Consider the following 15,392-nt stretch of genomic DNA (forward strand, 5'->3'; position numbering starts at 1 on the left):
TAAGTGACAACTTTTACCTTTTCCTATACCCTTGACATTCCATATTGGAGTCAGGCAGGTGTGTCCAAGCACTCAGTGCTTATCTCCTTTAGATTCTTACTGCCACATCACACATTGAGCATTATCTGAACTTTTCTAGTTCAGTCCTGCTGTGTTGGGTTGGGTTGTATCAGATTCTCTTCCCTTTATTCCTAATAGTTTCTGTATTGATACTAATGTATGCAACTTCAGCAGTTTCTTCTACAACGTTTGGTCATTAAATTAACAGAAAGCTATTTATTTATGAGGCTTTTCATAAATTTTTGTCCTTCCAGTTCCATTGCTAAGTACTTACTTTGTATGAGGAAACACTTGATGTAAGAGACACTTGTTTTTGAAGTCCAGAATCTACCTTCGAAGTGATGGAGAGCAGCTAATGGTCTACCAAAAGCTCAGCTTCTGATTTGATGCTCCACAGGCTAGGAGCCAGCTCTTTGCCTCTGATTTGAAGCTGTGGGAGTGAGAGGAGGACTCCTCAACTAGTTATGAGGAAGGTTTCAGCTCTTAATCCTTTGTCTTGATCATGTTCTTCTTTATCATTTAAAAAAAAATTACTACACATACCCCTAATATTATATAGCTGTTTTTAAATATTAATTAATATTAATTTTCTAGGGATGCCTTCTTGACTCAGTCGGTTAAGCATCTGCCTTCGGCTCAGGTCATGATCCCAGAAGCCTGGGACTGAGTCCTGCATCAGGCTCCTTGCTTGGTGGGGAGCCCGCTTCTCCCTCTGCCTACTGCTCCCCCAATTTGTGCATCCTCTCTCCCTCTGACAAGTAAAAAAATAAAATCTTAAATACTAATTATTTTAACATATACATTATAAAAGCATTAAAATACAAATTAAAAGATGAGCTTTTAAAAAAAAAGGGATTCTTTTATTTTTTTTTTCTTGAGCCCTAGGGATCATCTAACCTGTATCTTCTTTGGAAATCATTCATTTGCAGCATCAATCATTTGTCTAATCCTTCAGGCCTATCTCAAGTCCCTATTCTTGCTTAATTGCATGACTTCACCATCTTCTCTCTCCAACTGGATTGTAAACTACCTGAGGTTAGAGACAGTGTCATATCATTCTTCTGTATCCCACAACAATGCCTTGTACAATTTTAGGTACATCATGATTATCCAGTATTTACTTGCTGATTCATTTCTTGGGATCATTTTAGAGTATTCTTTCATGGATATTTAACAAAACTTAAAAAAAAAAATCTTCAGCCTTATTCCACCTTAGTAATTCTGGGTTTTATTCCCCATACTATTCATCTTCTAAGATTAAAGATAATCAAGCCTATCTGCATTTATAGTTCTGCAGAAGTAGATATATACTCTGATGAAGTGATTTGATTGGGACATCACGGGAATGACGCAGTCTGAGAATCAAACCTGTGTCAGCACCCACATCTGTTTTCACTCCTTCAGATTGAGTGCTAAACCCCATAGCATTTTCTCTTTATACTTCCTCTGGAGTTTCTTGGTGGTGGCATTATTTCATGTTCCTACTGTTTGGGCATACTACTTTATCTTTTATATTTTGCAGATAGGTCTCTGTTCAGTTCCTCTGAACATTACCATGTCCTTTGATTCTAAAGACCTTTTAAGTTTCTTTTTTTTTAAAAGATTTTTATTTATTTATTGGACAGAGAGAGATCACAAGCAGGCAGAGGAGCAGGCAGAGAGAGAAGGGGAAGTAGGCTCCCCGCCAAGCAGAGAGCCCGATGCGGGGCTCAGTCCCAGGACCCTGAGATCACGACCTGAGCTGAAGGCAGAGGCTTAACCCACTGAGCCACCCAGGCGCCCCCCATTTTAAATTTCTGAAATTAGTTATTTGCAATTACACATAGAAATTCTTCATAGCTATTCAGTTCTATGGGTCTCAATGGTTTAATATCATAACCTTGTTTTTATGGCATTCCTACATTGTCATCTCTTTCTGGAAAGAGACATTAAATCTAAAATGAAAAAATATAAGACCAATTTATTGTCAATTACAAGTTAAGTTGACAAAAGAGACAGAAACTAAATACTGGGTTCCAAATATACAGTTCATTTGTGTCTCCGTGGCTCATGTCATTCCTTCATAAAAGGCTGCAGTACTCTGTACTTAACTAACATAATCCACTAAATGAGACGGTAGTTGTTACCAGTCGCAGCTTAAAGGTCTTGGAATTTTTATTATTTCATTTGCTTGATAGGTATGTTGCTCATTTTTTCCTTCATAACAACCTCCTTTAAACATTTCAAGGGCTTATAATGACAAATACTTACTTTTCTTTCCTGTGGCTCTGCAGGGCGGTTGAGATGGCTCTGCTCTGGGCTCCAGGTTAGGTTTAGGTCGGCCCCACCTGTCTCTCCTTCTCCTTGGATTAGTAGCTACCTGGACTTGTTCTTCTCTTGGAGAATGGCAGGAGTGTGAGAGTAAAAAGCTAAACAGCCCAAGCAAGTTTAAAACCTCTTCTGTTAGGTCTAGGTAAAATCTTGTTGGCCAAAGCAAGTCAGGAGCCTAGCCTCCTAACTGTGGAACAGAGTGTATACTCATTGAACAGCAGGAGGCTGTGTAGAGGTACAGGGCAAAGGTTATAGTTTCAGGTGCTATCAGAGAGGACTAAAAAATGGGGGGAAATAACCCAGACTACCACTGTAGGGAAGCAAACCCCTAAAACAGTCATTAATTTACTAATGTAAGTCCTATGAATTGTAAACATGACAACACTTGCATATTATTTAAATACCTTCTTTTGAAAGTGCTCCAGTGCTCTGAATTTCTTTCCAGAACACTCTTTTTTTTTCCCCTTAAGTAAGCTCCACACCCAAGGTACACAGAATTCACTTCCTTTGAACAGGTTAGAATGCTATGGAAACTGAAAGAAAATGTGTCTGTCTTATAATTACATCTTTTTTAAAGGTATGAACAACACTAAAGGAGATGTGTATTGCAAAGTTATGTAATATTAAACATAACCTGGTCTACTTTTTTAAAATTATGGAATAGAAATTTCATTTGATCTCTCGTTCATAGACCTGGCTTTGCAGAGTATATGTAGTCATATATATATATATATATATATATATATATATATATAATTTCTGTTTTAAAAAAACTTTCTATTTTAAATTATATACATGCAAGATTATAAACTCCTAAGAAGTTACATTGATGTCCTGTGTACCTATCACCTAGCTTCTGGTGGTGACTTGAGATTAGTAAGTAAGTATTTGGGAGAGAGAATGTGAGCAGGAGGGACAGAGGGAGAAGGAGAGAGAATCTCAAGCAAACTCTGTGCTCAGCACTGAGCCTTGTGGGTTGGGCTGGGTCTCTCAACACTGAGATGAGCACCTGACCCAAAATCAAGTCGGTTGCTTAACCAACTGCACCATCCAGGCGCCCCGACATTAGTTTTTAAATCATTGATGGACCTTCTTTGCCTTCTTTAATAAGCCTGTTTTTTTTTTTTGTTTTGTTTTTGGGGGGGGGGTTGTTTTTGTTTTTTTAGATATCTGTCTTTAAAGAAAAGGATACCTGTATTGTGCCTGATTCTTTTTAGCTTTCAGAATTGTGAAATGTCTTGTAAGGATCCTGATGTCACTATTGCTTTTGTTTCTTTAGTACGTAAACATATAATGTGTTATTTGGTTCAAGGGTACAGGTCTGTGATTCATCAGTTTTACACAGTACATCCCTCACCACAATACATACCCTCCCCAAAGTCCACCACCCAGGCTCCCCATCCCTCTCCTATCCAGCAGCCCTCAGTTTGTTTCCTGAGATTAAGAGTCTCCTATGCTTTGTCTCCCTCTCTGGTTTCACCTTGTTTCATTTTTCCCTCCCTTCCCCTGTCTTGTTTCTCAAATTCCTCATATCAGTGAGATCATACAATAACTGTCTTTCTCTGATTAAGTTACTTCACTTAGCATAATACCCTCTAGTTCCATCCATGTCAATGCAAATAGCAAATTTTCGTTTTTTGATGGCCGTGTAATATTCCACTTTGTGTGTGTGAGTGTGTGTGTGTCGTGTGTGTGTGTGTGTGTGTGTGTGTGTGTGTGTATCTTCTTTATCCATTTGTTGATGGACATCTGGGCTCTTTTCGTACTTTGGCTATTGTGGACATTGCTGCTGTAAACATTGGGGTGCAGATGCCCGTTTGGATCACCACATTTGTATCTCTGGGGTAAATACCCAGTAGTGCATTTGCTGGGTCATAGCATAGCTCTATTTTCAACTTTTTGAGGAACCTCTGTATTGTTTTCCAGAGTGGCTGCACCAGCTTGCATTCCCACCAACAGTATAGGAGGGTTCCCCTTTCTCTGCATCCTTGCCAACATCTGTCATTTCCTGACTTGTTAATTTTAGCCATTTGGACTGGTGTAAGGTGGTATCTCACTGTGGTTTTGATTTTTATTTCCCTGATGCTGACTAAGATTGAGCACTTTTTCGTGTGTCTGTTGGTCATTTGGATGTCTTCTTTGCAGAAATGTCTGTTCATGTTGTCTGCCCATTTCTTGATTGGATTATTTGTTCTTTGGATGTTGAGTTTAACAAATTCTTTATAGATTTTTGGCTACTAACCCTTTATCTGGTATGTCATTTGCAAATATCTTCTCCCATTCTGTTGTTATCTTTTGGTTTTGTTGACTGTTTCCTTTGCTGTGCAAAATCTTTTTATCTTGATGAAGTCCCACTTGTTCATTTTTGCCCTTGCTTCTCTTGCCTTTGGCAATGTGTCCAGGAAGAAGTTGCTGCAGCTGAGGTCGAAGAGGCTGCTGCCTGTGTTCTCCTCAAGGATTTTGATGAATTCCTGTCTCACATTTAGGTCTTTTGTCCATTTTGAGGCAATTTTTGTAGGTGGTGTAAGGAAATGGTCCAGTTCATTCTTCTGCATGTGGCTCTCCATTTTTCCTGATACCATTTGTTAAAGAGACTGTCTTTTTTTTTTTTTCCATTGGTTATTCTTTCTTGCTTTGTCGAAAATGAGTTGACCATACAGTTGAGAGTCTATTTCTGAGTTCTCTATTCTGTTCCATTGATCTTTGTGTTTGTTTTTGTGCCAGTACCATACCGTCTTGATGATTACAGCTTTGTAATAGAGCTTGAAGTCTGGAATTGTGATGCCGCCCTCTTTGGTTTTCTTTTTCAACATTGCTCTGGCTATTCGGGGTCTTTTCTGATTCCATACAAATTTTAGGATTGTTTGTTCCATTTCTTAGAACAAAGTTGATGGTATTTTGATAGGGATTGCTTTGAATATGTAGATTACTCTACAGTCTAGGTAGCATAGACATTTTAACAGTATTTATTCTTCCAATCCATGATCATGGAATGTTTTTCCATCTCTTTGTGTCTTCCTAAATTTCTTTTATGAGCGAACTCTGTAGTTTTCTGAGTACAGATTCTTTATCTCTTTGGTTAGATTTATTCCTAGGTATCTTATGATCTTTGGTGCAATTGGAAATGGGATCTACTCCTTAATTTCTCTTTCTTGTTCTCTTTGTTGGTGTATAGAAATGCAACTTGATTTCTGTGCATTGATTTTGTGTCCTGCCACTTTACTGAATTTCTGTATGAGTCCTAGCAGTTTTGGGATGGGTTTTCCACATAAAGTATCATATCATCTGCAAAGAGTGAGAGTTTGACTTCTTACTGATTTGGATGCCTTTAATTTCTTTTTGTTGTCTGATTGCTGAGGCTAGGACTTCTAGTACTTTGTTGAACAGCAGTGGTGATTGATAGTGGACATCCCTGCTGTGTTCCTGACCTTAGGCGAAAAGCTCTCAATTTTTTCCCGTTGAGAAGGATATTTGCTGTAGGTTTTTCATGCATGGCTTTTATGATATTGAGATATGTACCCTCTATCCCTATACTGTGAAAAGTTTTAAATAAGAAAGGATGCTGTACTTTGTCATATGCTTTTCACACATCTATTGAGAGTATCATATGGTTCTTGTCCTTTCTTTTATTAATGTAGTGTATCACATTGATTGATTTGCAAATGTTGAACCAACCTTGCAGCCCATGAATAAATCCCACTTGGCGGTGATGAATAATCCTTTTTATGTACTGTTGGATCCTATTGGCTAGTATTTTGGTGAGAATTTTTGCATCCATATTCCTCAGGGATATTGGTCTATAATTCTTTTTAGTGGGGTAATGCTGGCCTCATAAAAAGAGTTTGGAAGTTTTCCTTCCATTTCACAGCTTCAGAAGAATAGGTTTTTAATTCTTCTTTAAATGTTTGGTAGAATTCCCCTCAGAAGCCATCTGGCCCTGGGCTCTTGTTTGTTGGGAGATTTTTGATTACTGCTTCAACTAACTTGCTGGTTATGGGTCTACTGTTGAGGTTTTCTGTCTCTTTTTGCTTCGCTTTTGGTAGTTTTTACGTCTCTAGGAATGCATCCATTTCTAACAGATTGTCTAATTTGTTGGCATATAACTGTTCACAATATGTTCTCATAATTGTTTGTGTTTTTTTGGTGTTGGTTTGATATCCTCTTTCATGTGTGATTTTATTTATTTGGGTCCTTTTTTCTTTTTAATAAGTCTGGCCAGTGGTTTATCAGTCTTACTAATTCTTTCAAAGAACCAGCTCCTAGTTTCATTGATCTGTTCTCCTGTTCTGTTGGTTTCTGTTTCATTGATTTCTACTCTGATCTTTACTTTTTTCTTCCCCTGCTGGGTTTAGGCTTTGTTCTTCTTTCTCCAGCTCCTTTAGGTGTAGGGTTAGATTGTGTATTTGAGACCTTTTTAGTTTCTTGAGAAAGGCTTGTATTGCTATGTACTTCCCTCTTAGGACTGCCTTTGCTGCATCCCAAAGATTTTTGAATGGTTGTGTTTTCATTTTCATTCATTTCCCTGAGTTTTTTAAATTCTTCTTTAATTTCCTGGTTGACCCATTCATTCCTTAGTAGGATCCTCTTTAGCCTCCATGTATTTGAGTTCTTTCCATCTTTCCTCTTTTGATTACCAGTTTCAAAGCATTGTGGTCTAAAAATATGCAGGGAACGGTCCCAGTCTTTTGGTACCAGTTGAGACCTGATTTGTGACCCAGGATGTGATCTATTCTGGAGAATGTTCTATGTGCACTTGAGAAGAATGTGTGTTCTGCAACCTTGGGGTGGAATGTTCTGAATATATCTGTGAAGTCCATCTGGTCTAGTGTGTCATTTAAAACCCTTATTTCCTTGTTGATCTTTTGCTTAGATGATCTGTCCATTTTAGTGAGGGGTGTGTTAAAGTCCCCTACTATTACTGTATTATTGTTGATGTGTTTGTCAGTTTTGTTATTAATCAGCTTATATAATTGGCTGCTTCCATGTTCTGGCATAAATATTTACAATTGTTAGATCTTCTTGTAGGATAGCACCTTTAAGTATGATACAGTGTCCTTCCTCATCTCTTATTATAGTCTTTGTTTTAAAATCTAACTGATTGTCTCCCCATCTTTCTTTTGATGCCATTAGCATGATAAATGGTTTTCCACCCCCTCACTTTAAATCTTGAGGTATCTTTGGGTCTAAAATGAGTCTCTTGCAGACAGCATATTGATGGGTGTTGCTTTTTTATCCAATCTTGTACCCTGTGTCTTTTGATTGGGGTATTTAGCCCTTTACTTTTAGGGTAGCTATTGAAAGATATTAATTTAGTGCTATTGTATTGCCTGTAAGGTGACTATTACTGTATATTGTCTTTTATTTTCTTGTCTGTGTTACCTTTATGCTCTTTCTTTGCTTAAAGGATCCCTTTCAGTATTTTTTTGTAGGGCTGGTTTGATAATTGCAAATTCTTTAATTTCTCTTTGTCCTAGAAGCTTTTTATTTCTCTTTCTATTTTCAATAACATTCTTGCTGGATATAGTATTCTTGGCTGCATATTTTTTTCACTTAGTACCTGGATCATGCCAGTGCTTTCCAGCCTGCCACGTCTCTGTAGATAGGTCTACAATGGTAGAAACATTGTTTCTACCATTGTAGGTTACAGACATCTTGTCCCGAGCTGCTTTCAGGACTTTCTGTTTGTCTCTGAGATTTGTAGTTTTACTATTAGGTGGTGGGGTGTTGATCCGTTTTTATTGATTTTGAGGGGGGTTTTCTGAGCCTCCTGGATTTTGATGCCTGTTTCCTCCCCCAAATTAGGGAAGTTCTGCACTATAATTTGCTCCAGTATACTTCTGCCCCTGTCTTTCTTCTTCTGGGATCCCAATTATTCTAATATCGTTTCACTTTATGGTATCACTTATCTCTCGAATTCTCCCCTCGTGATGCAGTAGTTTATCTCTCTTTCTCTCAGTGTCTTTATTCTCCATCATTTGGCCTTCCACGTTACTAATTCTCTCTTCTGCCTCATTTATCCTAGTAGTAAGAGCCTCAGTTTTTTATTGCGTCTTATTAAAAGCCTTTTTGATGTTGACTTGGTTAGATTTTAATTCTCCAGGGATTCTCTGGTGTCCTCTATGCTTTTTTCCAAGCCCAGCTAGTATCTTTATAATCTTTATTCTGATCTCTGGTTCCAACGTCTTACTAATGTCTGTATTGATTAGGTCCCTGGCGGTCGGTACTGTCTCTTGTTCTATTTTTTGAGGTGAGTTTTTCCATTTTGTCCAGGGAAGAATAGATAAATGAGAGAACAAAATGCTAAAGGGTAACAACAACTCCAGAGAAATGCACACAGAACAAATCAGAAGAGACCCACAAGCAGGGGTAGGGGGAAAGAATATGATCAGGCTCTTGCATAGAACAGAGCTATACACTGGATTTTGGGTGTATTTTGGTCTGTTAGAAGAAACTGGATCCCAGAATTTTAAAAGAAAGTAAAACTTACATATATACAAAAATAAGGTTAAATACAATGAATGGATGTGATGCAACTGCAAAAATGAAATTTAAAAAAGGTTTTTAAAAGGGAATTGATAAGAAGTTGGTTGAAAAAGGAGATAAAAATGAGAAAAATAAAGAAAAAGAAACAAAAATAATAAAATTTTAAAAATTAAAGTTGAAAGACTAAAGAATCATGGGGGAAAAGCCATGAATTCTAGGTGCTGTATTCCCCTAGTGCTGGAGTTTTGCAGTAAACTTGGTAAACTTGGTCTTGGCCGGATGTTCTTGCTGATCTTCTGGGGGAGGGGCCTGTTTCATTGATTCTCAAGTGTATTTGCCCCAGGCGGAATTGCATCGCCTTTGCCAGCGGCCAAGCTAAGTAATCTGCTTGGTTTGCTCTCTGTAGTTTTTGTTCCCTAACAGCTTTCCACACAGCTTTTGAGGAAGAGAGTGAAAATGGCAGCCTCCCAATCCTGGCCCCAGAGGAGCTGAGAGCTCGGCTCCCCACTCTTTAGTGCACCCTCAGAGAAAAGCAGTTAATCACTCCTCTCTTCCTGGTCTCTGGCCACACTCTGTGCTCTGCTCATCCAGCCTGTGACAGTGCGTTTCTGTTTCTGGCACACGGCCCCATTTGGCATCTCCAAACCAAGCAGATCCCTGCGTCAGGCTCCCCTGCCACTCATCCTTGGGGAGGAAGGGAAGTCTTTTTGGTTCTGCCATGTGTTGGGCCCCAGCTCAAAGCGCAGTGGCCCAACTGTACTGCCTATCTTGGTTTATGGCAATCCCGAGCTGAGAGCCCACTCCTCGGCTCAGTCTTTGGAGCCAGCTTCCCTGCTCCCATGCCTGGGAGTTCTGCCACATTCATGCAACCCGAGAGTCCTGAGACCGCACTGTTCCGGTGAGGGTTCCACCCCTTGCTTAGCCACCGGAGTTACGTTCCTCACCAGAGCAAACTTCTAGAAGTCCTGATTTTGTGCTCTGCTGCTGTATCATTTGCCAGTAGCCGGCTGACAGAAGTCCCCCCACCCTGCGGTCTTCCCGTACATCTCCTCAGATTCACTTCTCCACAGGTCCTACCTTCCAGAAAGTGGTCTGCTCATAGAGTTGCTGCTATTCTTTTCTTCAGTCTCCTGTTAAGTTGGTGGGTGTCCAGAATGCTTTGATAGCTATCTAGCTGAATTCCTGGGACCAGATGAAATTTAGGTCTCCTACTCCTCTGCCTTCTTGAACTCTTCCCTCTTTAGTACTTTCTTCTCCATTTTCCCCATTTTCAGATTGTACCATTGATTAGAAAGTGATTATGTCTCATCTACTTTTCTGGTATATTCCTCCCTGGCAATCTAAAACATATATAAGCCCATTTTATTTCTTAAATTGAAGAAACATATTCAGTTAAATATTCAGATTTCTTGTTTTGAGTCTATTTTGGTGGTATTTGAAAACTTGAGGGTTGTTGTTTTTTTTTTAACATCATCTCTCTTTTTTTTCCTTTTAGCCTGAAAATGAGATTTCTTCAGACTGCAATCATGTAAGTATGGATTTTCCATAACTCACCATATGTGCTTTATATATATGGCAGATTCAGGAGGCTTTTCTTGTTGTTTTGGGAAACATTATGTCTTCCTAGATTCTCTTACTCTTTTTTTTTTTTTTTTAAGATTTTATTTATTTATTTGACAGAGACAGTGAGAGAGGGAATATAGCCAGGGGTTGTGGAAGAGGGAGAAGCAGGGTTCCCGCTGAGCAGGGAGCCCAGTGCGGGGCTTGATCCCAAGACCCCGGAATCATGAACTGAGCCAAAGGCAGACGCTTAACAACTGAGCCACCTGGGTGCCCCAGATTCTCTTAATCTTAACAAGGATGATAAAACTTATTTAAGGACCATGGTAAATCTGCAAATACCCCTCCATTCTAGAAACAAGCAGATTTTGTAAAATATTTATGTACTTAAGCTTAAGTTTTACTTCAGTTATAGCTACCATTTGAAAATAATTGTTTCTCTGCTTATCATGCTTACAACTTTATATTTTCAAAGATTTTATTTGTTTATTTGAGACAGAGCATGTGGGTGGGGAGAGGGAGAGGGAGAAGCAGACTCCTGCTGAACAGGGAGCCCCATGCAGGGCTCCATCCCAGGACCCTGGGATCATGACTTGAGCCGAAGGCGGACACATGGCTTGACTGAGCCACCCAGGCGCCCTATGTTAAAGGTTGTTTTTTTTTTTTTTTAAAGATTTTATTTATTTATTTGACAGAGTTCACAAGTAGGCAGAGCGAGGGGGAAGCAGCCTCCCCGCTGAGCAGGGAGCCCAATGTGGGGCTCAATCCCAGGACCCTGGGACCATGACCCGAGCCGAAGGCAGAGGCCTTAACCCACTGAGCCACCCAGGCGTCCCATAAGATTAGTAGATTAAAAAACCAGTTGTATTACTACTGATCAGCAATGAATGATCTGAAAATGAAATTAAAACAACTTTATTTATGATAGCATCAAGAAGAATCAAATACTTAAGAATAAATTTAACCAAAAAAGTATAAGACTGGTATACCGAACTCCATGGATAACATCTTTGAACAAAATTAAAGATGATTTAAAGGAAAAGACATCCTGTTTCATGGATTGGAAAACATAATACTGTTAAGATGGTAATACTCTCCAACTTGATCTAGATTCAGGGCAATTCCTGTCAAAATTTCTGCTGACAACTTTGCAGAAATTGACATACTGACCCTAAAATTCATATGGAAATGCAAGGGATCCAGAATAGCCAAAACAGTCTTGAAAAAAGAATAGTATTGGAGCATTCATAATTCCCAATTTCAAAATTTACTGTAGAGCCACAGTAATCAAGACTGTGTGGTACTTGCATAAGGATAGATATATAGATCAGTGTAATAGAATTGAGAATTCAGAAAAAAACATTCATTTATAGTGAACTGATTTTCAGCAAGGGTGCAAGATAATACACTGGGGGGAAACAGTAGACTTTTCAACAGATGGTTCTGGAACAGCTTGATATCCACATACCTCAAGATGAATTTGGACCCCTATTTCATACCATATATAAAAATGGATCAGAGACCTAAATATAAGAACTAAATTGTAAATCACCCAGACAAAACTGTAGATGTAAATCTTAATGGCATTAGATTAGGCAAAGGTTTTTAAGGTATGATACCTAAAGCACAACTAACCAAAGAAAAAATAAAGTGAACTTCATCAAAATTAAAAACTTTTGTGGCTTCAGAGAGTACTATCAAGAAAATTGAAAGACAACCCACAGAATGAGAGAAAATATTTGCAAATCATATATCTGATAAGGGTCTAGTAATGAGAATATATTAAAAAAAGCTTCTTACAACTCAACAATAAACAAATTTTAAAATAAGCAATGGATTTGAATAGACATCTCTCTGAAGAAATATACAGATGGCCAATAAACACATGAAAAGATGCTCAACAACATTCATCTTAAGGAAATGCAGATCAGAATTACAAGATATTATATTATACCTTCGAGGATGACTGTAATAAAAAAGATAGACAATAACGGATGTTGAAAATATGGGGAAATTGGAATCCTCATACATTGCTGGTGGGAATGTGAAATGGTGTAGCCACTACAGAAGATAGTCTGGTAGTTCTTCAAAAGATTTCAACAGTTGTGATCTAAACAATGAGTTCTACTCCTAGAGACTCCCAAGATGGTTGAAATCATGTTCACATAAAAATGTGTACACAAGGGGTGCCTGGGTGGCTCAGTGGGTTGAAGCCGCTGCCTTCGGCTCGGGTCATGATCCCAGCGTCCTGGGATCGAGCCCTGCATCGGGTTCTCTGCTCGGCGGGGAGCCTGCTTCCTCCCTTCTCTCTCTGCCTACTTGTGATCTCTGTCTGTCAGGTGAATAAATAAAATCTTAAAAAAAAAATGTGTACACAAGTGTTCATAGAAGCAATAATTATAGCATTGAACAAGTGGAAACAGCCCAAATGTCTATCAACTGATAATGGATAAATGAGACATGATATAGCCATATAGTAGAATAATATTTGGCAGGAAAAAGGAATGAAGTACTGATAACATGACACAGTAAAGATGAAACTTGGGAACTGGACACAAAAGGTTACATATTTTATATTTCTTTTTTTATGAAATGTCTAGAATAGGCAAATCAACAGAAGATTAGTGGTTGCCAAGGGCTGGGGGAAGTGGGGAGTAGGAAGTGACTGCTACTAGGTATGGCATTTCTTTTTTAAAATTTATTATCATTATTATTATTTAATTCCAGTACACTTAACATACAGTGTTATATGAATTTCAGGTGTACAATATAGTGATTCAACAATTCTGTACATCACTCAGTCCTCATCACAACAGTTGCACTCCTTAATTCCCATCACCTATTTTACCTGTCCTCCTACCATCTCCCCTCTGGTAACCATCAGTTTGTTATCTGCAGTTAAGAGTCTGTTTCTTGGTTTGTCTTTCTCTCTCTTTTTTTCTCTCTTTGCTTGTTTGTTTGGTTTTTTAAATTCCACATATAACGAGATCATTTGGTATTTGTCTTTCTTTGACCGACTTACGTTGCTTACCATTATACTCTTTAACTCCATGAACTTTCATGTTGGGATGATGAAAGTATTCTAGAATTAAGATAGTGGTGACGGTTGTCAAAATTTGAATATACTAGTATACACTAAATTATACTTTAGAATGGTGAATTCAGTAGTTATATCTCAGGAGTATAATATAATCAACCCTCATGTAATTACCACCCAGCTTCAATTATGTATTCAGATCCATCTTGTGTCATCTCTCTCCCTGCTTACTTCCCCTCCTTTTGTATTATTTTGAAGCAGAACCCAGACATCATTTCATTTGTTAATATTTTGTTAAATACCTCTAAAAGATAAGGCTTTATTTAAAAAAATAACCACAATACTGTTATATCTGAAATAATTCCTTACTATCATCAGTTAGCCAGTTAAGGTTCAGATTTCTAATTTCAACACCCATCTTAGAACAGAATTTATTTAATTAACCTGATAATGTGTGTTTATAAAAAGACCAGTAGCAGCAAAAATAAACCATTGGGACTACATCAAAATAAAATGTTTCTGCACAGCAAAGGAAACAATCAACAAAGCTAAAAAGGCATATCCAATAAAGGGTTAATGTCCAAAATATATAAAGAAGTATTACAATTCAATACCCCCAAAATAAATAATCCAGTTAAAAATAGGCAGAAGATATAAACAGACATTTCTCCAAAGAAGACATCCACATGGCCAACAGACAAATGTAAAGATGTTCACCATCATTCATCATCAGGGAAATGCAAATCAAAACTACATCAAGCTCTCACTTTACACCCGTCAAAATGACTAAAATCAACAACACAAGAAACAAGTGTTGGTGAGGATGTGGAGAAAAAGAGACCCTTGGGTACTGTTCATGGGAATGCACACTGGAGCAGCCACTGTGAAAAACAGCATTAAGTTTCCTCAAAAAATTAAAAATAGAACTACCCTATTATCCAATAATCACACTACTCGGTATTTACCCAAAAAATAGAAAAACATTAATTCAAAGGGATAATACATGCACCCTGATGTTCATAGCAGCATTATTTACAATAGCCAAACTATGGAAAGAGCCCAAGTGTCTGTCCATAGATGAATGGGAAAGAAAAGGTAATCATAAAAGAATATAATATATATATAGAATATTACTCAGCCATAAAAATGAATGAAATCTTGCCCCTTGATACACCATAGATGGATATAGAGAATATAATGCTAAGCTAAAATAAGAGAAAGACGAATACTGTATGTTCTCATGTGAAATTGAACAAAACAAGTGAGCAAAAGAAAAAAGGAAACAAACTAAGAAACAGACTCTTAACTATGGAGAACAAACTGTTGGTTACAAGAGGGGAGGTGAGTGGGGGGATGGGTGAAATAGGAGATAGGAATTAAAGAGTACCCTTGTCATAATGAAAATAAAATAAAATGATTAAAAAAAAAAAACCACTTCCCAATGGGATACAAGTGGAAAAAAGAACAGTATACATTTTCTTTTGTAATCAGAAAGACTGATACACATTAGTAGCAGTGAAGAAGTGAAAGAATTCTAAATATGTATTAAGTCCTAATGTCTAATAAAGTGTAAAGGGCTACATCTAGACTGAAAGAAAAAAAAAAAAGACCTATAGCAAACATGATGAAATATTAACAGCTTTCTACCCAAGATTGGCACCAAGACATAGTTGGCTCATGGTCAGAGATCCTAGCCCACATGTAGTAGGGTAAGAAAAAAGAAAATAGGTAAAAATTAGAAAGGAGGGTGCCTGGCTGGCTCATTCAGTGGAACGTGAGACTCTTGATCTTGGGGTTGTAAGTTTGAGCCCTGGGTTGGTGTAGAGATTACTTAAAAACAATTGGAAAGGAAAAAATAAAACTCATTATATACAGATGACATGGTTGAGTAGAAAACCCAAAAGAATTTACAGATAGACAATCACTAGATGAATTTAATAAT

General features: G+C 37.9%; 1 protein-coding gene across 1 annotated transcript in view; it reads left to right on the forward strand.

Annotated features, from left to right (window-relative positions):
* GLG1 (golgi glycoprotein 1) overlaps positions 1 to 15,392 on the forward strand; it is a 154,275-nt gene that overhangs the window by 89,116 nt on the left and 49,767 nt on the right. Inside the window, exon 2 of the mRNA XM_080828132.1 lies at positions 10,349 to 10,381. Within this exon, the coding sequence (XP_080684258.1) occupies positions 10,349 to 10,381 (33 nt within the window). The remainder of the gene's footprint in view (positions 1 to 10,348; positions 10,382 to 15,392) is intronic.

This window comes from Martes martes (assembly GCF_963455335.1).
Source record: "Martes martes genome assembly, chromosome: 17".
NCBI classification, from domain to species: Eukaryota; Metazoa; Chordata; class Mammalia; order Carnivora; family Mustelidae; genus Martes; species Martes martes.